This window comes from Phocoena phocoena, chromosome 13, assembly GCF_963924675.1.
Source record: "Phocoena phocoena chromosome 13, mPhoPho1.1, whole genome shotgun sequence".
NCBI classification, from domain to species: domain Eukaryota; kingdom Metazoa; phylum Chordata; class Mammalia; order Artiodactyla; family Phocoenidae; genus Phocoena; species Phocoena phocoena.
This window is the reverse complement of record NC_089231.1, coordinates 52,611,768-52,633,697: the sequence shown is the minus strand read 5'-3', so window position 1 is coordinate 52,633,697 and position 21,930 is coordinate 52,611,768. Positions and strand designations below refer to the sequence as shown.

Sequence of the window (21,930 nt, the reverse complement as noted above, 5' to 3'; positions counted from 1 at the left end):
TCCTTAAAAAACTAAAAATAGAACTACCATGCGACCCAGCAATCCCACTACTGGGCATATACGATGAGAAAACCATAATTCAAAAAGAGTCATGTATCACAATGTTCATTGCAGCTCTATTTACAACAGCCAGGACACGGAAGCAACCTAAGTGTCCATCAACAGATGAACAGATAAAGAAGATGTGGCACATATATACAATGGAATATTACTCAGCCATAAAAAGAAACAAAACTGAGTTATTTGTAGTGAGGTGGATGGACCCAGAGTCTGTCATACAAAATAAAGTTAGAAAGAGAAAAACAAATACTCTATGGTAACACATATATGGAATTAAAAAAAAAAAAATTGGTTCTGAAGAACCTAGGGGCAGGACAGGAATAAAGACGCAGACATAGAGAATGGACTTGAGGACACGGGGAGAGGGAAGGGTAAGCTGGGACAAAGTGAGAGAGTGGCATGGACATATATACACTACCAAATGTAAAATAGATAGCTAGTGGGAAGCAGCTACATAGCACAGGGAGATAAGCTCGGTTCTTTGTGACTAACTAGAGGGGTGGAATAGGGAAGGTGGGAGGGAAACCCAAGAGGGAGGAGATATGGGGATATATGTATATGTATAGCTGATTCACTTTGCTATAAAGCAGAAACTAACACACCATTGTAAAGCAATTATACTCCAATAAAGATGTTAAAAACAAAACAAAATCTGATTAGAAAATGGGAGAAAGATATAGACAGACATTTCACCAAAGAGGATGTACTGACTGGCAAATAACTGCATGAAAAGATGCTAAATATCATTAGCCATTAAATAAATGGAAATTAAAGTCATTATGAAATATCGCTATATACTCATTACAACTAATATGAAAAATAGTTACAATACCAATGCTGATGAGAATGCAGAGAAACTGTCTCTCTCATACATTGCAGGGTGGTATATAAAATGGTAGAGCTACTCTGGAAAATAGTTTTACAGCCAGTATCATATGACCTAACATTTGCACTCATGGGCATTTATCCCAGAGAAATGAAAACACTGTACATGCAAAAACCTGCACACAAATGCTCATAGCAGCTTTATCTCTAATAGCCAAAAAATGGAAACAACAAAAATTATCTTCAGTAGGTAAATGGCTAAACAGACTGTGGTATATCCACACTATGGAATGATACCCTGCTATAAAAAGGAATGAACTACTGATTCCTGCAACAATGGGGATGGATCTCAGGGGCTTTATGAGGAGTGAAAAAAACAATCTCAAACGGTTGTATACTGTATGATTTTTTTCTAATAACATTCTTCAAATGATAAAATTATACAGATGGAGAACAGATTAGTGGTTTCCAGGGGTTAGGGATATGGGGGGTGGGGGGATATGACTATATAGAAGTAACACAGGGAAATCTTTGTGGTGATGGAATAGTTCTGTATCTTGATTGTAGCAGTGGCTACAGGAATCTACACATGTGGAAAAATGGCACAGAACTGTACACACACATCAAACCAATTGCAATTTGCTGGTTTTGATACTGTCCCAAGGTTATGCATAATGTAACCATCAAGGGAAACTGGGTGAAGGGTGCACTAGACCTCTCTGCACTATATTTGTAACTTCCTGTAAATCTGTAATTATTTCAAAACAAAAAGTTAAAGACAAATGACAGATGCCAATAGCAAAATGACACACAGGTTGGAATTATCTAACAAAGACTAACAAAGACTTTTAAAACAGCTATTATTTTAAAACAGCTATTATTAAAATGCTCCCCAAAATAAGGGCAAACACTTGGAATTAATGGTTAGACAGTGTAAGCAATAAAAAAAGAACTAAATGGAAAATTCAGAAGGGAAAAATACAATGACCAAAATGAAAAGCACACCCTCGATAAGCTCAAAAGCAACACAGAGATGACAAGAGAAAAGACTCAGTATGCGGGCATACATTGGAGATGGTGTGGGTTTGATTCCAGACTACCACAATGAAGCAAATATTGCAATAAAGCCAGTCATACGAATTTTTTAGTTTCCCAGTGCATATAAAATTTATGTTTATGCTATACTGCAGTTAACTGTGCAATAATATTATATCTAAAAATCAATGCACACACCTTAATTTTAAAATACCCTACTGCTAAAAAATGCTAACCATCATTTGAGCCTTCAGTAGTCATGGTACTAACATCAAAGATTACTAATCACAGATCCCCATAATAAATATAATAATGAAAAAGGTTGAAATGTTGCAAGAATTACCAAAATGCAACATAAAGACACAACGTGAGCAAATGTTGTTGGAAAAATGGCACCACCAGACTTGATGAACACAGCGTTGTCACAAACATGTAAAAATTAAAGTATCTGTGAAGTGCAAAAAAGCAAAGCACAATAAAATGAGGTACGCCTGTACCTGAAGATACATCAGTAAAAATGATCTAATCAACAAAGGAAAAAAAAAATTGTTTTTAAATGAACAGAGCCCCAGGGACCTGTGGGAAGACAACAGAAAGGGGAACATTTGTGCTATTAAGAGTCCCAAAAGGACAGGAGAAAGAGTTTAGTGCAGTGAAAATATTTAAAGAAACAAAGGTTGAAAATTTCCCATATTTGCTTCCCATATTTGCTACTGATTCAAGCTCAGTGAACCCCAATAGGATAAACCCAAAGGAACCTACTTCCAGACACATCATAATCAAACTGCTTGAAACTAAAAACAAAGAAAATACCTTGAGGACAACCAGAAAAAAATGACCTTACTTATTACAAGGGGAGAATGAATTGGATACCTGAAGATTTCTCACCAGAAACTATGTGAAACCTCTGAAAGAAGTGGAACACCATTTTTAAAGTATCAAAAGGAAAGAACTATCAATCCAAAATTCTATAGCCACTGAAAATATACTTTAGGAATGAAAATGAAATAAAAACAGCCTGAGAGGAAGGAAAACTATGAAAATTCATAGCCAGCTAACTTGCTGTAAAAGGACTACTTAAAAAAAAAAAGAAAAAAACACCACCTCATAAAGGAAGTTCTTCAGACAGAAGGAAAACAATAGTGGAAGGAAACTTGGAACATGAGGTAAGAAGAGCAACCAAAATGATAAATTTACCTATTCTTCTCCTATTGAGTTATTTAAAATATATTTGACCAATGAAGACAAAAATTATAACATTTTCTGACGCGATTTTCAATGTGTATAGCTGAAATACATAAGACAACTACAACATAAAGGGGAGGGGTGAAGGGGCATTTATGGTGGTAAGGTTCCTACATTCCTTAAAAAGTGGTAGCATACTGTGAAAAGTCAGGCATGTATACTGAAATGCCTAGAACAGCAACCATTAAAAAAACTGCATAAAAAATATCATCAAAAACACAGGGACTTCCCTGGTGGCGCAGTGGTTAAGAATCCGCCTGCCAATGCAGGGGATACGGGTTTGAGCCTTGCTCCAGGAAGATCCCACATGCCACGGGGCAGCTGGGCTCATGTGCCACAACTACTGAGCCTGCGCTCTAGAGCCCTCGAGCCACAACTACTGAAGCCTGCGTGCCTAGAGCCCGTGCTCTATAACAAGAGAAGCCACCACAATGAGAAGCCTACGCACAGCAATGAAGAGCGGCCCCCGCATGCCACAATTAGAGAAAGCTCATGCACAGCAACGAAGACCCAACTCAGCCAAAAATAAATAAATAAATAATAAATTTATTTAACAACCCCACACACAATATATAAACTAAAATGGATACTAAAAAATGTATAAATAACCCAAAAGAAGACAAGAAAGAGAAACAGGAACAAAACACAAAGGGAAGAAGTACAAAATAAGTAATAAAATGGGAGACAAACCCAAACACGTTAATACTACATTAAATGGGAATACTCTTAACACACTGACTAAAAGACAGATCATCAGAATGGATTTTTAAAAACAAATCCATTAGGGAATCCCTGGCAGTCCAGTGGTTAGGACTCTGCACTTTCACTGCCAGGGCCGGGTTCAATCCCTGGTCAGGGAACTAAGATCCCACAAGCCACACGGCACAGACACATTTAAAAAAAAAAAAAAAAAAAAAAGTTATTTGCAGTATGGAATCTGAAACTGTATCAATGAACTTTTTGCGCTCACTTTGTAATATTTAAATTAAATGGTGGACTTCCCTGGTGGCGCAGTGGTTGAGAGGCCGCCTGCCAATGCAGGGGACACGGGTTTGATCCCTGGTCCAGGAAGATCCCATATGCCACGGAGCAACTAAGCCCGTGTGCCACAACTACTGAGCCTGCACTCTAGAGCCCAAGAGCCACAACTACTCAGCCCACATGCAACAACTACTAAAGCCTGCGCGCCTAGAGCCCATGCTCCACAACAAGCGAAGCCACCGCAATGAGAAGCCCGCACACCACAATGAAGAGTGGCCCCCAATCGCCGCAACTAGAGAAAGCCCACGTGCAGCAATGAAGACCTAACACAGCCAAAAATAAATTAATTAAAAAAAAATGTAACGGCCTATCTTGTACTTCGAGTAGATCTTTTACTCATCGATGATTTTATAATTGGTCATTGAGAAAATATTGGCTCTTCCAAAAAATTATGAGCTCTTCCAAATGTTGATACATTTCATCACACAATGTTCAAAAATCACATTTATTAATGTCACCACCAACTACATGAGAAAAGTCTTTAGGCACTGGAAAGCTGTCAAGCTCAGGGTGGCAAATACAAGTTTTCCAAAATTCTAATTTTCACATAAAAGCTCTAATTTTATCACTGGCCACAAATATTACCAGTTGTTTTTCAATCATCACATTTCAAAATTCAGACAGCACAGGTCCTTCCCAAGTGACACATACATACATAAGTGAAGCCACACACAGACACATCCCTCATATTCAAAGGCTATATTACTGACAGTAGCAAATAAATGTTTAGTTCTGTCATAGGACTACTAATCCTTTCACAAAGTATTTTTTCTTTTTTAAAAATTCAGGTTTATTGAGGTATAATTTACGTAAAATAAAATTCACCCTTTTTAGGTTTATAGTTCAATGAATTTCGACAAACAGCTGTATAACCACCACCACTACCACAATCAAGATACAGAACACTTCCATCACCCTAAACGTTCCCTTGTACCTCTTTGCAGTCAATCCCCTAGCCCATCCCTAGCCCCTGATAAATGTTCAGTTCTGTTATAGGACAGTAATCCCTGCACCAAATACACAGATATTAATTTTTTTAACATGTTCCCAAAGTCATCCCGTATCTTATTTGATACCAATTCAGTAAAATGTTACTACTGTCTACTGTTAAATTAATGTGCATGATGGTGTCATTAATCATCACGCATCATTTTATTCTACTTCAGATCACCATGCTTCATGGCTTAGATTGCCTACCAATACTCACTTTCCAGATGTGTCAAATCCGACAAAGATATGTTTTAGCAGAAAGCTATTTGAACCTTGCAATAAATACATTGCACAGTCAAAGAACTGACTCCCATCCCTTACCCAGTCAAGTTCTAGACCACTGCTTCTGAAGTAAAATACTACAGAACTTACTTACCTTCCCCCTCCAACCTAGTCAATAAACATTTAGCAAGATCTTTTCCCTACTACTACATACCTCATCTTCCCCACTCCATTTTTTACCAATGCCCATACTTTTCAATTTAAATGTTTTTCACTTTGTGCAGTCTGTGTACAAAGCACTCTCCTAAGTGCTGTGGAAACACTTCTCTTTGTGGCATGTTATCTACAACTTTGATGCTCTTTCCACTATACTACAGACGAAGGATCTTTGAAAGCCTGCCAGTTACTGATGATACGCTGTTATGTCAGGCAATTCATTTACCTTTTCTAAGGTTTAATTTAATTTATAAAGAATAATATCTGCATCAGTCAGCCCATGGGATTGTTGTAAAGATTAAATAAAATAATGAATGTACAAAGTCTTATAAAGATGAATATATTGGCTTTTGGCTCCCCATCCAAAATTAAAAGATATTGGGGGGCTTCCCTGGTGGCGCAGTGGTTGAGAGTCCGCCTGCCGATGCAGGGGACACGGGTTCGTGCCCCGGTCCGGGAGGGTCCCACATGCCGCGGAGCGGCTGGGCCCGTGAGCTGTGGCCGCTGAGCCTGCACATCCGGAGCCTGTGCTCCGCGACAGTGAGAGGCCCGCATACCGCAAAAAAAATAAGTAAATAAAAATAAAAGATATTGGGGAGTAGGGGAACCCACCTATACCTTTATACATACCATTTGTAGTTTTAAAATATATTATCCCCCTAGAACAGATACAGCTTAGATTTAAATAAATTACCAATTACACCGTATCTCTTAACCTCATGTCAGCTGTTCTTGGCTTTCATCACAGAAGCAAACAAAAACATTTTCTAGTAATTCAACAACAAACAAATATTTATTGAAAACTTAAAATATGCCAGGCACTGCTCGTGGAACTAGTGACACATCAGTGAACCAGACAGACAATCAGATACCTGCTCTCACGGAGCTTACATGTTGAGCATCAATATCTCAATATATAATAGCTCAGAAGCCCACGAGCTATTTAAGTAATTCAAATATGTTTTCATTTAGGAAAAAAATTTTAATCTCATAGGAACAGTAAATTTCCAATCTCTTTCGAATTTATTTTTAAAAATCTGTTTTTTAAATATACTATACTATTCTTTCATAGCCTATTCACATTTAAACAATTTCTTCATAAGTACTAAGAAAACAGGAGGTCCTTTCCTTTTAGCTGGCAAAGGAACAAGGTACTGGGGAGTTACAATGATGACTGAGGGTAACACTACTTGAATTCTTTATCAAATCTGATTTCCTGCCCCGCCTGAAATCAGATCAACCAAACAAACTAAAACAAAACCAGCTTTTTCAGAAAACGTTCATTCTTTTTCATATAACCTGTTCTTTCTTAAAACATATTTTTAAAAAGAGAAAATACTTTCTTAAAAGGGAGGCAAGTTTTTTTCTATCCAATCCTACCACTTCCATCTATTTTGTTTTCCTCACAGCAGCTTCCCAAATGAGGTATATGCAGGAGGCATAATGTCTAGCTAGTTGGCAACTATTCAGTCCTTGCCAAACCTGGCTATGCAATCACCTAGACTCTGTTAAGAATACAAATTTCAGCATACTACATCTTCCAACTCCAATTCTCGTACGGTAAGGCTGTGGTGAGGCCTGCCAGAATCTGTATTTGGTTTTGATATGGTTGATCCATGAACAGGCATTTGGAAATCTTTCACTAAGTTACCCAAAGACTTATCACTAAGGCAAAGCAGCATACAGGTATCCTTTCATTAAAGGACCAAATGTTATCCAGCTGTGGTCTTAAACTGGCAGTCTTTAGCAACTAGTTGACAATACTTATGCTAACTCTAATGTCAGATAACTTAACAATTTAGTAAGAACGTCATTTACAAAAAAGATAAGGAAGAATAAACTATCATAACTTGGGTCTCTCTTGGTGAGGAATCTCCATCTAATATAGGAGATACTTGCTGTTTGCGACTGCCCAGTAGGTCATTTCCCCCTATCTTGGAAACTGAACTCCAATTTCCATCCCTCCCTCATGCAACTCTAATACTCTGTCTTGGAATAAGACGACTCACTCCCAGTTCTGAGACTGGAGCTCATGACGGAGGCCTACGCTTACCATCACACCATTCTTCTGACTACTGTGACTGGTTCAGATATGGGCACATGATCTAGTGGGCCAGATCAGTTAGAAACTCTATTTAAAGGTTAGAAGAAAAGACTTTTTCTTCCACTATGCCTGAACAAGCACTCATGGAAACTAATGGCAAGTACCTTACAACCACAAGGAGTTATGTACCTGAGAAAGGAGACAATACTAAAGAAGCAGATTTGGAAAGCCAGCTCCCAGTCACATCATTTGAGCCCTGAAAAAAGACATTCCTGAAGCTAGAATCTACCTATCAAGTATTCAGAGGCAATAACATTCTTTGTTGTTTAAATTAATTTGGGTTGAGTTTTCAGTCCTTTACAATAAAGATTCCTAATTAATATAGGTAAAAAGGAGTAGACTCTCTATAGGCCCTTAGCTTTCAATTCACTAAATTAAGTGGCTACTCTGCCACTACTATAAGAAGAAAAGGGGCAGGGACTGAGCATGAATGCTACAATTACAAAAATAAGGCCATTGTTTTTATTTAGATTATAATTCATTTAATTATAATAAATATTTACTCTAAAACCACCTGAGAAAAGCTATACGAGGTTAATAACTTCATTCTCTTCTACTCAAAAAGATGATAGAAGCTATGGGGGACTGGGTTGAGACAGGTAATGCCAAAAGACCACCTAACAACCTAGAATGGCAGGATAAACTCCTACAAACAAAAAAGCTTTGGGGCCAGGGCAGAAGAGCACAGGGCAGAAGGGCAAAAGGGACCTAGGGGCAGCCATTTATCATCAGCTTACACAACTGTTTTTGTGAGGTTTCAAACCATGCTTTACAGATGATCATATTTAACGCTTACCACCACCCTATGAAATAAATTATTATTAACTCCCTTTCACAGACTGAAGGATAGGCTGTTGAAGAGAGTTTAAGCGATCCAGCCAAGGTCAAAAAAAAGAAGGAAGGGAGGAGTGGTATAAGGAACATCTATGTTATAGTCTGCCTTGCCCCACTGCTCTTCTTTTCCTGGGAACTGCTTCCCCATTCTCATAGTTCTCATGTGATCCTTATCACAAGAGATTAGTTGAGGGGTGAGCACCTGACCCAAGCTGAATGGATGCATCTTTTGCTCCAGAGCTCTGGATTTGAGACTCCAAGATTTAAAATCAGTGGTTGAAGCTGAAGCTGTTAGATATAAAGCTCCAGCGCTCTGGGCAACGGTATCTTCCACACAAGTGACTAAAACCAGTCTACAGTCCGAATGACAACACAAAGCAAGAATAAGAATAGAGAGAGAATGGCTTGTTTCCATTTGAGGCCCAAGTTCCAGTTCTTACTGAAGTTCAACTGAATCTTTATACTTTTAATGAGATCAGGTTTCTCTGACTCTAGAAATACTTTTTGCCTAGGAAAATTCAAGTTGAGTGCTATCATGTATAACTGACAGCATCCTAACAAATTCAGAGAGAAAGAACAGGGGAATGGGGGGGGGGGCATATAATCATTCACAACCATCAAAAAGTATTCATTGAACAATAATGTCCAAAATTACTAAGCCCTCATTAGTAATTCTCATTAGACAGGTAAGACTAAACACTTTAGACTCATACAACACAGTTCTGATCAAGTTCTAAACTATATGGGACAGACTACAAGTACTATAGAAGTTCAAAAGAGAAAATAACAGTATAACACAGTTGTAACTTATGTTAGACTATAAAGATGAGAAAATTGGCGAGGAGGACATAGAGGAGAACTCAAAGGGAGAGAAAGATAAGGCCTGGTGGGAAAGAGCAGGCAACATGCTGTAGAAAGTGAGGAAATCCACCTGGAACATACCGTCTATTTTGGAGAATGGTAGGAATTAAGACTAAGTAAATAGGGAAACTAAGACCACATGACCAAAAGCACTAAAGTTAAGAAAAAGAAAGATATAGTATGGACTATACTGGCAAACTGCTAGGGTGGCCCACTAAACCCAAGAATGTTGGGTTGAAAATTTCGACTTGAGAAGGGCAGAAATAAAAGAAAGCAAAAATCAGATTCAAGAAATATTTCAAATAAAGAATCCCATTCTACTCTTCTCCCAAGTTTCCAAGTACTAGTATTTCTAACTACAATGGAACCTTCATAAATCTGTAATATAAAGGTAGAGCAAGGAAAGGAGTAACTATTAACACCTGGATGAAACTACAACACTTGCATATAAATTATTTCATTTAACCCTCATGATTAAACCTATGAAGTAAATATTATTATGATTCTCATTTTGCAGATTAAATATATTCAGGCTCAAAGAAGTTAGATAACTTGTCCAAGATCACTCAACTAAATAAAAAGTTGGCCTGTGGAATGGGGAAGTGGATAATAATGCTCTTGGTCAACACAAAAGTCCTTTTTCCCAGAACAAATTGTGAAGACATATAATGAAAACAATGATGATGATAATGATAGCTAACATTAACTAAAGGCTGAGAACTATGCAAAGCATGTTACATGCACTAGCATTATCACATTTAATATTCCTAACAGCCCTATGAGAGTCTATGATTAATCTCATTTGAGGATGATGTAAGCATATGAGTCCTAAAAAAGTTAAGAATTTTGCCCAAACTCACAAGGCTACTAAGTGCCTGACCTGGTTGGGATTCAAAATCACACAGTCTGACTGCAAAGCTCATGCTCTCAACCACTATGCTATATTGCCTCCATGACTAGATATTACTAGAAATAAACAAAGGAAATACAATTAGGATGAGATGAGTAAACACTTTTAGAGTGGATGATAAAAATTAGGGAAACATTTTCTTTGTCCTACTGTTACAGCATTAAAATTTTAAAAATTAACTAAAGGATAGAAGACATATCTAAAACAGAATTTCTTAATAAGGTTGGGAATTTAAATACACTTGTATCTAAAGACAGTTTGGAGATGGTTTCAACTACTGAATTTTGTACTAATACTCCTAATGAAAACCAAGGGTCAGAGAGTAGATATTAGCTGTCCAAGGCCATACAATTTTTCAGTTTACAATTTACAGTGTCAACTAGAGAGTACAATTCTGTACTTCAGACCCCACCCACCATCACCCACCAACCATTCAGTTTTTCTTTCATTTATATCATACCCACATTCCTGGAAATTAAACAAATGTGTAATTATGTTAGTGTTGTTAGAACTAAGATCTTTCCATGTAAAAGCAAAAAATACAAAGTGATGATAAACATAAACTAGAATTATCAGTATAAAGTATTTTTTCTTCTTTCCAAATATAAATTTCACAGCCCTAATTATTAAACAAGGATAAGAAGAAATTTCAACCAGTAGTAATGAGTACTAGCATCCAGTTCCCCACTAAATGGCTGATTTCCAAGTCTGGGGAAAGAAATGTATGTACAAGATGAGCCTGGTCATCTTATTACACCAAGAAACGAGGAAGTTCCCTCAAAGATTATTAAGATCATAGACAAATAAGATGGGAGTCAATGTAAAGAGGCTCCCATTAGTCAAAGACAGGACAAACTGAGCATAGCAAAGATGACAAAAATTGACTGAAACACATCAAATATATTTTTTAATGGTTTCCACAATGATGCCAAAAATAAAAAACAAAATAAAAGAGAGAAATAAATAAATGTTGGGTATATCTTATCCGCTGAACTTTATGGACTAATGAGTTCTTTTGCATACCAGCCTTTTAGGCAAAGGGAGACCACAGTAGGAGACTGTAGGGAGGGAGGCCGATAACAGCAGGGGATATATTCCCCTTGTTCCCTTACTGCCAGATCAACATGCTTCTATCTCTACTTAAAACCACAGTCCCTGCCAGAAAGCCCTCTCTGTAGAGCTACCCTTCCAATTGCTCTCTTCCCTTGTCATCCTAAAAGTGGTAGTAGCTCTTTCCCCACTGTTACTTGTCCCAGGGTACTGTAATACCCCTACTGATTTCCTTAAATACTGTCTATACATTTGTAAATAGTCCCTTTCTTAAATTTCCCTCAAATACCCAATTTGTGCCATGTCTAGCACACTAAACCTCCAAAATACCTCACTCTGAAAAGTGGCAATTAAAGAGAAAGACTAAAAGAATCTAAAAAAAAAAAAAAAGTTGATGTATGTGTATGTATAACTGATTCACTTTGCTGTACACCTGAAACTAACACAACATTGTAAATCAACTATACTCCAATAAAAACCCCAAAAAAAATAAAAATAAAGAGAAAGACTGATGCATTCACCCTGTACTTTATGAACCCTATTTCACGGTAAGCAAACAGCCCTATAGATGATGAGTAAACATTCTTAAATTCTTATATTCTCTTAACAGAAGAATTACAGTTAATAAATGTGAAAGGAATGACATAATTAGAAAACCATTATTTTGCTTTCCCTGATGAATAACTGCTTCAGCTAAAAATTATAAATGGATGTAACCATTAGCTGAAAGGATACTAAAGGATTTTACAAAGCAAGTTATTCAGGCTGTCACCACCTGAACACACTGACCAACCTTAGCATCACTAAAAGCGTGGGTCAGCCAGGTACTGTACGCCTCTTGATATGATGCAAAAGAAAATACAATCTATGAAACACTCCTGACTAAAAGGTCAAAATAATTAAAACGAGTTTTTAGATCTAACTACCAACTTACAGGAAACATGGAAGATACAGGAGCAAGCTAAATGACATGACAAGGAAACAAACAAAAAAAATCCAGAATATGAAACACTGTATGGTACCAATGACCTAGTTTTTTCAACAAGACAATGGGGGTGGCAGATCGAGGAGACGGGGGGGGGGGGGGGGGGGGGGGGGGGGGGGGGGGGTGGGGAACTGCTCTACATTAAAAAGAGACTTAAAAGACCTAACAAACAAAAGCAACATGTAGACTTTGTCCGAATCTAGATTCTAATAAGGCGACTGCAAAAAAGACACCATTTTAGACAACCAGAGAAATTTGAATATAAACTGGGAATTAATGATACCAAGGTACTTTTAATTTTGTTAGACATGATAATGGCCATTGTGGTAATGTAAGAAAAAAATTTTTTTGAGATGTTTACTGAAGTATGTAAGGGTGAAATGACAATATCTGGAATTTGCTTTAAAATATTTTTGCAAGAAAAAGGATGTCTGATGAAGCAAGTATGACAAAATTTTGAAAACTGCTGAATCTGAGTAATGGGGGTTCACTATGCTATTTTCCCTACTGATGTATGTTTGAAATTTTTCATTTATAAAATTACCAAACAAAACAAAAATCCATGTTTTTTCCACTAAAACCATAGTTTTCAAACTTGAGCATGTCTAAGAATCCACATCTCATGCAGGATCCTAGGACTCATACCCCAAAATTCTGACTTTGTCTGGGCATGGGCTCAGGTTCCATTTTTAACAAGTCCTCAAGGGAATCCAGTACATACAATCTACAGACATATCTGAAAATTACACACTTAGACTAATTCACCACAAGTCTTTAAATATACTCCACCTAAGAGAAAAGGCATGATCATACCTCTTACCTCCCCTTCAAGCTTTACCCCATTCATATCTGCTCATAACTTATCCTGTTCCTGGGACTGTAAGTTCCATGAAGGCAGAGCCCTTTGCTTTTACTCACCATGGGGTCCCCAGTGCCTACCAGAGCACCTAGCACACAGTACACAGCAAATAAATATTTGCTGAATAAATGAATTCATTATTCATTAATGAACGAATAACAGCAAAGAGAAAAAAGAAGAGTTAACTGTAGTTCACCATTTCAAAATTAGTTCCAGGGAACAATCTAAGATAAAATTCCAATTTCTTGCCAAAAATCAGTATAGAAAGTATGGAATAAAGACTATAAATAAAGTATGGGAATAACAATAAACTAAAATTAAATAATAAAAATAAACATAGGAATAAAGGAGGGACACAGGTTAGGGTATGCTTTAAAATATGATACATGTTTAAGACAACCTCTCTCCTAAGACATCAAACTTTGAATGTTAATTTGAACATTCAAGTTCCTACTAACTGTTTAGAAACTATTATGAAAATGTACTGTTACATCTCACAATCCCAAACAGGAAGGGCAGACACATTAGAAAAGTAAACTAGTACATGTATACATTTTAGTGGAAAACAGATAAGTAACTCAATTACTACTTTCTCTGTTTAAAAAGCACAAACCCCTACAATTATGACACAAGTCACAAATGCAAAAAAGAATAACTGCCAAATATAACAATTAAAAGTTATTTTAGGATGATCTTCCAAGGCTATGTAGAACTAGTTGCAAAAATAGCACTTACCAAAGATGGTTCCTATTCTTATACTTCTACCCCCAAATCACTTAACTTTAAAATTTTCCTTCTTAAATAATAAATCATAACTTTTTAATGTTTATGGAATTATAATAAACAAAGACTTATAGAATTTTTAGAGACACAATGGACATTAGCAACTACATGGTCCAATTCTTCATTGGGGAAGATGAAGCCCAGATGAGAAAAAAGATTTACTTGGCTACACAGAGAGTTAACAGCAAAACAAGGATATGTCAGTGCTGAATTTCCAGTCCAGTGTACTTTTCACTATACCATGCTAACAGGATATTTTAAAAAATATTTTCCATTGTGAAATGCAGTAGTATCTGTTCACCTCCTTGTACATACATGTGTGGGGTACTCATCAGCTATGTTCTGGGCTTAAACTAAATGGATGTACCTCTTTTTTAGTGGGGATGGTCATGGGGAAGGGGAGCTACTAGACTATCTTCAGCAACAGAACTCCGTATGTAGTATTTCCTGATATGTGGGCCTTTCTGTCATATATCAGAATCTCTAGTTTTTACCATATAAACACATCAAAATTTAAAATCATGAAATAAAACTAAATTGTAAAGTTATGCAAAATCTAATCTAAAACTGGGAACTGGGGCTTCCCTGGTGGCGCAGTGGTTAAGAATCCACCTGCCAATGCAGGGGACATGGGTTCGAGCCCTGGTCCAGGACGATCCCACATGCTGCAGAGCAACTGAGCCCGTGCGCCACAACTACTGAGCCTGTGCTCTAGAGCCTGCAAGTCACAACTACTGAGCCCGCGAGCCTAGAGCCAGTGCTCCGCAACAAGAGAAGCCACCACGATGAGAAGCCCGCGCACCGCAACGAAGAGTAGCCCCCGCTGGCTGCAACTAGAGAAAGCCTGTGCACAGCAACGAAGACCCAACACAGCCAAAAAAAAATAAATTTTAAAAATAAATAAATAAAATAAAATAAAACTGGGAATTTACTCTTTGTTCATTATAAAATATTATCTGTGGTTCCTTCTTCTGGATTAAAAGCAGCTCTGACTCAAGAGATTAATGAATGGCCCAATTCATGTCTCAGCTATTACTCTGAGCCACCTCTCTATACACCCACAGGGTTCTTGTGGTGCAATAGGGCTGTTTAACAGAATAGTGAAAGTATAAGATACACACAGAAAGAGAGTAAGATAACTAAATCTCTGTAAACCAGCTCCCAACTATCTTTTTTATCACTCTGAACCCTTAGCACAAAGTAGGTATGTTATAAATCATGACTAAATGAATAAACAATCTCCAAAAGCCCCTCCTCATTCTACTGAATCTCATCTAAATGTCTTCATTGTCTGTAACAACTGGCTTGGACACTTCAAATAAAGTATAGCTGGATTATGAATTTACAAGCATGGTTTGAAGTGCCAGATAAATTACTCTGCACTTAGAGAAGACAATAAATATCAACTTGCAGCCTAAGCACAGTGACTAGCATATAACAGGAATACTATAAATATGACAAAAATAATAGTTACCAATTAACAAATGCTTACTAAATGTCACATGTTGTGATAATTGCTTTGTCTACATTATTTAATCTTTACGAAAATCTAGTACTATTATCCCTCCACTTTCCTGAAGATGAAACAAGCTTTGAGAGGTTAAAATAATTCACCTAAAATCATCTGGTAAGTACACGACAGAGCCTACATTTGAATCCACGTTTAGAACCTACACAAAGATTTGCTGAATGAATGACCTCAAAACAGTCTGATCCAAACTAACCAGATATGCAACAGATACTGGTAACACTCATTAACTCATGAATTATGAACACTAGCAAGCATATAGCTTTAAGGCCCAAAGACTTAATGACCTCAAGTCTTTTCATTCCACCAACAGTAATATAACCCCAAATGTGATCAATGCAACTGGCAGGACACAAAGAGGGACTATACAGCAATAATCTAGAATCTGGAATGCTAGCCACAATCTTTTGAAATAATCCAACATGTGACCTAGGATTGTCAAAGTTAAAGTACACAACGAAAGTTCCATTTGAGTGACAGGTACACTAGCAGTGTTAATGACAAAACAGGTTAAGTTATGTGACATGAAGCTTATTTTGGAATATTAGTAATTTGAGTAAAAATATGACATCCAAGTAGAGATGCCTAATAGGCAGTCAGGTATTCAGGATTCAAAAACAGCAAAAAGACTAAAAAATAAAGACCTGGATATCATGGGTACAGAGATGATAGCAGCTGAAGATATAAGAATGGATGAATTCTCCAAGACAGGTGAAGAGAAAGCTAAGTATTACGGGCCAAAGACTGTGGCTGAAGGAAAAAGAAGTCAGCAATGTAAAGATGGAAAAGCACTAGGTCAAGGAAGCCCAGAAAAAGAGAATTTAAAGAGGAAAAACTCAAAACTTCATTTACATTTGCCTTCTACATTCTGAAAAACTGACTAATGAATGATGGTAGCAACAAATACGTACAAAGGGGACAGCAGTGTTGGAACTCGGTATGCACTGTTCATCTATTATTGGTTGCCTTCCCTCTATGCCACTCACTCATTGTTACACCTCCACCAACTAAACAAAACTAGAAAAAAAAGGTCAGAAACAAAAACTAAAAAAAAAAAAGATGCTACAGTCAGATAGCTTTATTTTCAAGAAATATATGTCAAACCTCAAGACAAATATATACCTAATCTTCCCACTCACCTGCCTTTGTTTTTCCTTTTTAGCTTACAAATTGTAGGCATTTTTGCCTCTGGAAAAATAAACGTTAATTAAACTCCATTGCTTACTGTTTTCAGAGGTACTCAAAACTATTGAGAAATTGTTAACAAACGTTAGATAAAATAATTCTAAAGTTTAAAAAAAAAGTTGGAAAAAGAAAAACAGCTCTTGATTATCATTATAAACTATAACATGGACAGTAAGAGAACCATTAGGACACTGGAAAGAATCTGACTTACAGAAAACCAACGTTGAGTAATTTGGATGATCTAGGAAACGAGTGACTAGGTACCGTATTACCTTAGCATCTGCAGACTATTTTAGCATTTACATTTGCAATATGAAAAATGGGCTTACCTGGTTTTTAAAATAAATTATGTGTTCAAGAAAAAGTTGAAGAAATCATTTATCAGGGCTTCTACCAGCTACATTATTTTATAACTACTAATACTCAACAAAAAAAACTGTTTTCTTTGTGGGTGAGGTGGTTTAAAAGACCTATGCCAGGGACTTCCCCGGTGGCACAGTCGTTAAGAATCCGCCTGCCAATGCAGGGGGTTCAAGCCCTGGGCCGGGAAGATCCCACATGCCACGGAGCAACTAAACCCGTGCACCACAACTAGTGAGCCTGCACTCTAGAGCCCACGAGCCACAACTACTGAAGCCCGCGCGCCTAGAGCCCGTACTCCACAACGAGAAGCCACCGCAATGAGAAGCCACCGCAATGAGAAGCCCCCGCACCGCAACAAAGAGTAGCTAGCCTCTGCTCGCCACAAATAGAGAAAATCGACAGGCAGCAACAAAGACCCAAGGCAGCCAAAAATAAATTAATTAATTAAAATTTTTATAAAAGACCTATGCCAACAAACTCTTCTGAAATCAAAAGGTGTAGGAACTTTCATTTCTGAAGAGTAGGTCCAGTCAAGAAAACATAATTTGACAACTTTATTTTCTGAGATTACCAAAAAAATATTAGAACTTGAGTGTTGCACACGGCACAAAATACATACTCAATAAGTATCAGCTAAATAAAGCAACAAAGGCCAAAATAATAGGGAAAGTCAATCAATTTAAAAAGGGTATTGTTCCTACAATACATGAGATGTCCAAAGTCCAGACAGGGAAGAGTAAAAACAGACTCACTGAAAAAGATGAAGCTGCCTGGTAGGTCATTCTGCATGGTTGAATAAATGAATGAATGTTTGATGATAAACATAAAATAATCATGCAAAGAAAATTCATGTTAGATGCTACAAAACTGGAAAAAGGGTTCTGCCTCCAAAGAAAAATTCAATCTTTACCAAGTTCAGATTAATATAATAAAATTTCAACAGCTATCAATAAGCAATTATGGAACTCAACAGAAAAATGGGGATGGGGGAATATGTCTGTTGACTATGTTCTTTTACGTCTTGGGCTCCAAGATACTTGGCTGTCCTAACTCTGAGAGGGCATGACTACCTGCCTACTTTCTTGACTCTTCCTCTTTGCTCTTTACCCTTTTATCATTACATCAGTTTCAACTTGCATCTGTGTGCTAATGATTTCCAAACTGTTATCTTTAATTATGAGCTCAGTTTCATATCTCCAATAGTCTACAGATAATGTCTTTGTGGTTGTCCTACTATCCCCTCAAACACAACAAATATAAAACTGAATTTATCAAAAAAAAAAGAAGAGTTCTTTAAAAAATAAAAACAAACAACAACAACAAAAAAAACCTGAATTTATCTGTAGCCAATTCTTCCCAAGCGATTTCCAAACCTGACCTGTTTTCACCAGTCTCCCTATAACCCAGGCTTAAAATTTTTAGTCATCTAACTATTCTTCTTGGTTGCCCCTTCTCCCCAACCGTGCCAATCAAATTCCATCAATTCTCCTTCCCCATTCTAATGCCCCAATTTTGAGCTTCAATCATTTCTGGACTATTAAAATAATTTTTTAAAAAACTTCAAATCTCACCCCATCTCCAGTCTCTTTCCACACAACCCATCCTGCACACAACTACCACATTCATCTTCATTCACCCTAGCACAGCCCTGTTTATAAATATTTAATAGCCACAACATACTGAATAATCTAAACTCCTTACCCTAGCAATCAAATCCTCCACACTCTAACCCCTATCTATCCTTCCAACTTTATCTTCTGTTCCCCTAGCATGTGCGAGCCCGTCATGTTTCCACCCTCTATTCACGTTATCTTCCACTCCTCCTTTGACTACCTTCTATCTAAATCCTATCCATCCAGCATAGAGCATACTGTGGCTCTCTCAACTCACAGAGTTCTTCCTTTCAATATCCAAGAGTGTTTATTACCTATACCAATCATTTGAAATTTATCACATATTTTCTCAATCTGTGAAGTGTTTTGCTTTATTTTTGTGTATGTGTGTGAGATTAGGACTTGTTTTTCTAAATAGAATGGACTTTCAAGGAAAGAATTCATGACTTACATTTCCTTGTATCCTCCACATTTCAATAAATTTATGAGGTTCCCACCAAATGAAGCCACGGCAAGAGGCTAGAAGACAACTAAAACCAACCAAAAAAATTCCTACTAATCCCTCCCTGTAACACTGCTTCATGGAATAAGGAGATCAAAAAGCAAAGTAAAATCAAGAGATATACAAAAATTGGACAAATATTAAAAGAAGAATTAGACTTCTTAAAAGTTATAGAAATCCTTCCTAGAAAGATAAGTTCTAATTCCTTCTCTTATTCAATAAAATGTTTTCAATTGTATTAAGCATCAACCCTCTTTTTTGTTTCTCTATATGAAGAGCATCCATAATGTGGGTGTGACATTTCAAATATACAACCCACAACTCTTATTTCACAGTCGAGGATGCTTAGAGTAATTTAGAAAGCTTTGGGGAGAAACTTTCTTGTAGACCCATATGTGTTAAAAAATATATACACAGGTATTTAGAGTAACTGAAATGTATGTTAATTTTAAATGATCTACATCATTTTCCTGATTCAAGATGAGATTTTAAAATTGTATTATTTCTCTGAATGGCATTATTCAATTCACTTAATTTTAATCCCAAATACTGTGGACATCTAACATTAATTCTCTGAGAAGGTTGTAAATTACTATCCATATACATATTCCTTGAAACTTTTAAGATAACGTGGTTTTGTCTGGGCCAAAATAGGATTATTACATAACTTTTGGCTGTTCAGTAAAGGAAAAACTTGCTTACAAATAGTTTTCAACTATTAGTATTAGGAGATTTTGAAAAAACTTAAGAACTCCAGTTATCTACAGATACTTATTCATGCTATCAACCACAGAAGAGTTTTTTAAATAGTGTTTCGGACTTTCATATCATAAAAACTTCTTCAGAATGTTTCAAAAGTTATAATGTTAAGCACAACACCACCAAAAAAGGCAATTATGACAAAATATCTGTGCAGTACTTTTGTAATCAACAATATTGTAAAAGATGTTAATATCGTGATGACCTACCATCAGATATCTTGGATTTTTAAACTTTAATAGTCCAGCAAAAAGTTCCTCAGACTCAAATCACCTATGACATTTTGGCTCAAAAATCACGTCCTCAATATCGATTCTACATTGTCACAAGTCTAAAAATTAAACCCTTAAGGAGATAAATAGCTGTAAATGGAAGCAGTCTTTTCCAACTTTACTGTCAAACCGATAGGAAGGATTAATATTACTAAGGTCGCCATTCAACAAACTATATACGTAGTAATGAATTTGACGTGGTAACTTTTTATATAATCGCCTGCAACAGAGGTTTATAAGTATCTTTTGTGTAACGATAAACTGAGTCAGAGCTAAAAGTTCAGAGTGCAGAGCCAGTCCAATGATAAATAGGTCTACGGCATGAGCTTTCAATGGTACTCCAAGACTCTTCAGGAAAAACACCAGATTTTGGTGTTTTCCAAGATGATGCACACCTGAAACTTTCTTTTGCAGATAACCAGACTGAAAGCAAGAGGAAGGAAATAAATACAGAACCTCCGACAAGCAAAAGAGAACTGTGCTACTCACCAGCAAACAGTCTGAATTCACTTCCGATTTGGGATCCCGCAGCAGGTTGTCGATTTTTTCAAACCGAGTCTCAAAACTGTCCCCAGTCGACATGTTGCTGCTACTGTGACAATACCCTCGTACCAGCACCAGTAGCGGAAAGCAATTTCAACCAACTTCCTCCGGCGGTGGGTTCGCGGCCGCGGGGCGGAGGAGCCGGAACCCCAGGGTCACCAGGTGCGCCCGGTTCCCCCTCCTCCCCCTCACTGAGGGGATCTCCGCTCTCCAGACCCCGGGCCGGGGGCGACGGCGACCCACAGCCGCTCGGACGCCCAAAGTCGCATCCCACCCGGCAGCCCCTCACGACAGCCGACAGCGCCGTCGCCACCAGCCTCGTCGCTCCGGCGAAGTGCTTCAGCCTAGCGGGCCCCGGCCGCCTTCGCCATGGAGGGCTCCCGGTCCCGAGATGGGCAGGAGGGGGGAGAGAAAGAAAAGCAGGGTGGAGACTCCTCCGGGCAGCAGGGGAGGGAGAAGAGGAAAGGCGAAAGCGAAGGGCGGGCGCGGAGCTGTGCCAGCTGCCGCTGCCGCCGCCGCCGCCGCCGCTCGGGCCCCGGGCCGGGCCCGCTCCTCTCTGAGGCGCTGGAGACGGTCTAGCCCTGCATCCCCGGATCCACTTGGCCCGGCCCGACGCACCGATCCGCCTCGGCCAAGAGCTGGTCCCCGCGGGATAGCCTCAGTCTCCCATTTTGTCCCGGCGCTGCCGGGGCTGCTGCTGCGGTGTCTGGCGGGGCAGGGCGAGGTCGGTGCCCGATGGAGACTTGGGAGAGGACGGGCTGGAGAGGGGGCGGTGAGGGAGACGAGAGTCCGGTCCCGGCGGCTGCGGCTGGGGGAGCTTCTGGGAGGCGCTGTGACCCGGGCTGGCGAAAGGGCGAGTCGCGCGGCGAGTGCTTGGGGGGTGGGGCAAGGGGGGCCGTGAGGGACTAATATGTCCGCCTTCCTGTTCAAACAAACGGAGACCGCCGGCGCCGACTGCGCATGCGGGGCGCGGACATTCGGAAGGGGAACCGGGCCCGCGCCGCGCGCGCGCACGCACTCTGACGCCTCCGCAGGGCCAGGCTGGGCCGGGCGGGGCGGAAGGCGGGGCGCCCCCGGGGCCTCGCAGGCTGCTTGGGAAGGCTGGCAGCGGGGAGGAGCTGACAGGGCGCGGCGGGCGGCACCGC

The 21,930-nt window shown here is 38.6% G+C and overlaps 1 protein-coding gene across 1 annotated transcript in view; it reads right to left on the bottom strand.

The window, feature by feature from the left end:
* The window catches only part of ROCK1 (Rho associated coiled-coil containing protein kinase 1), a 146,066-nt gene extending 124,338 nt beyond the window's left edge, over positions 1–21,728 (bottom strand). The window contains exon 1 of the mRNA XM_065890480.1: positions 20,732–21,728. Coding sequence (XP_065746552.1) covers positions 20,732–20,824 — 93 coding nt within the window. The 5' untranslated portion in view covers positions 20,825–21,728. The remainder of the gene's footprint in view (positions 1–20,731) is intronic.
* Positions 21,729–21,930: the final 202 nt, after the last annotated feature.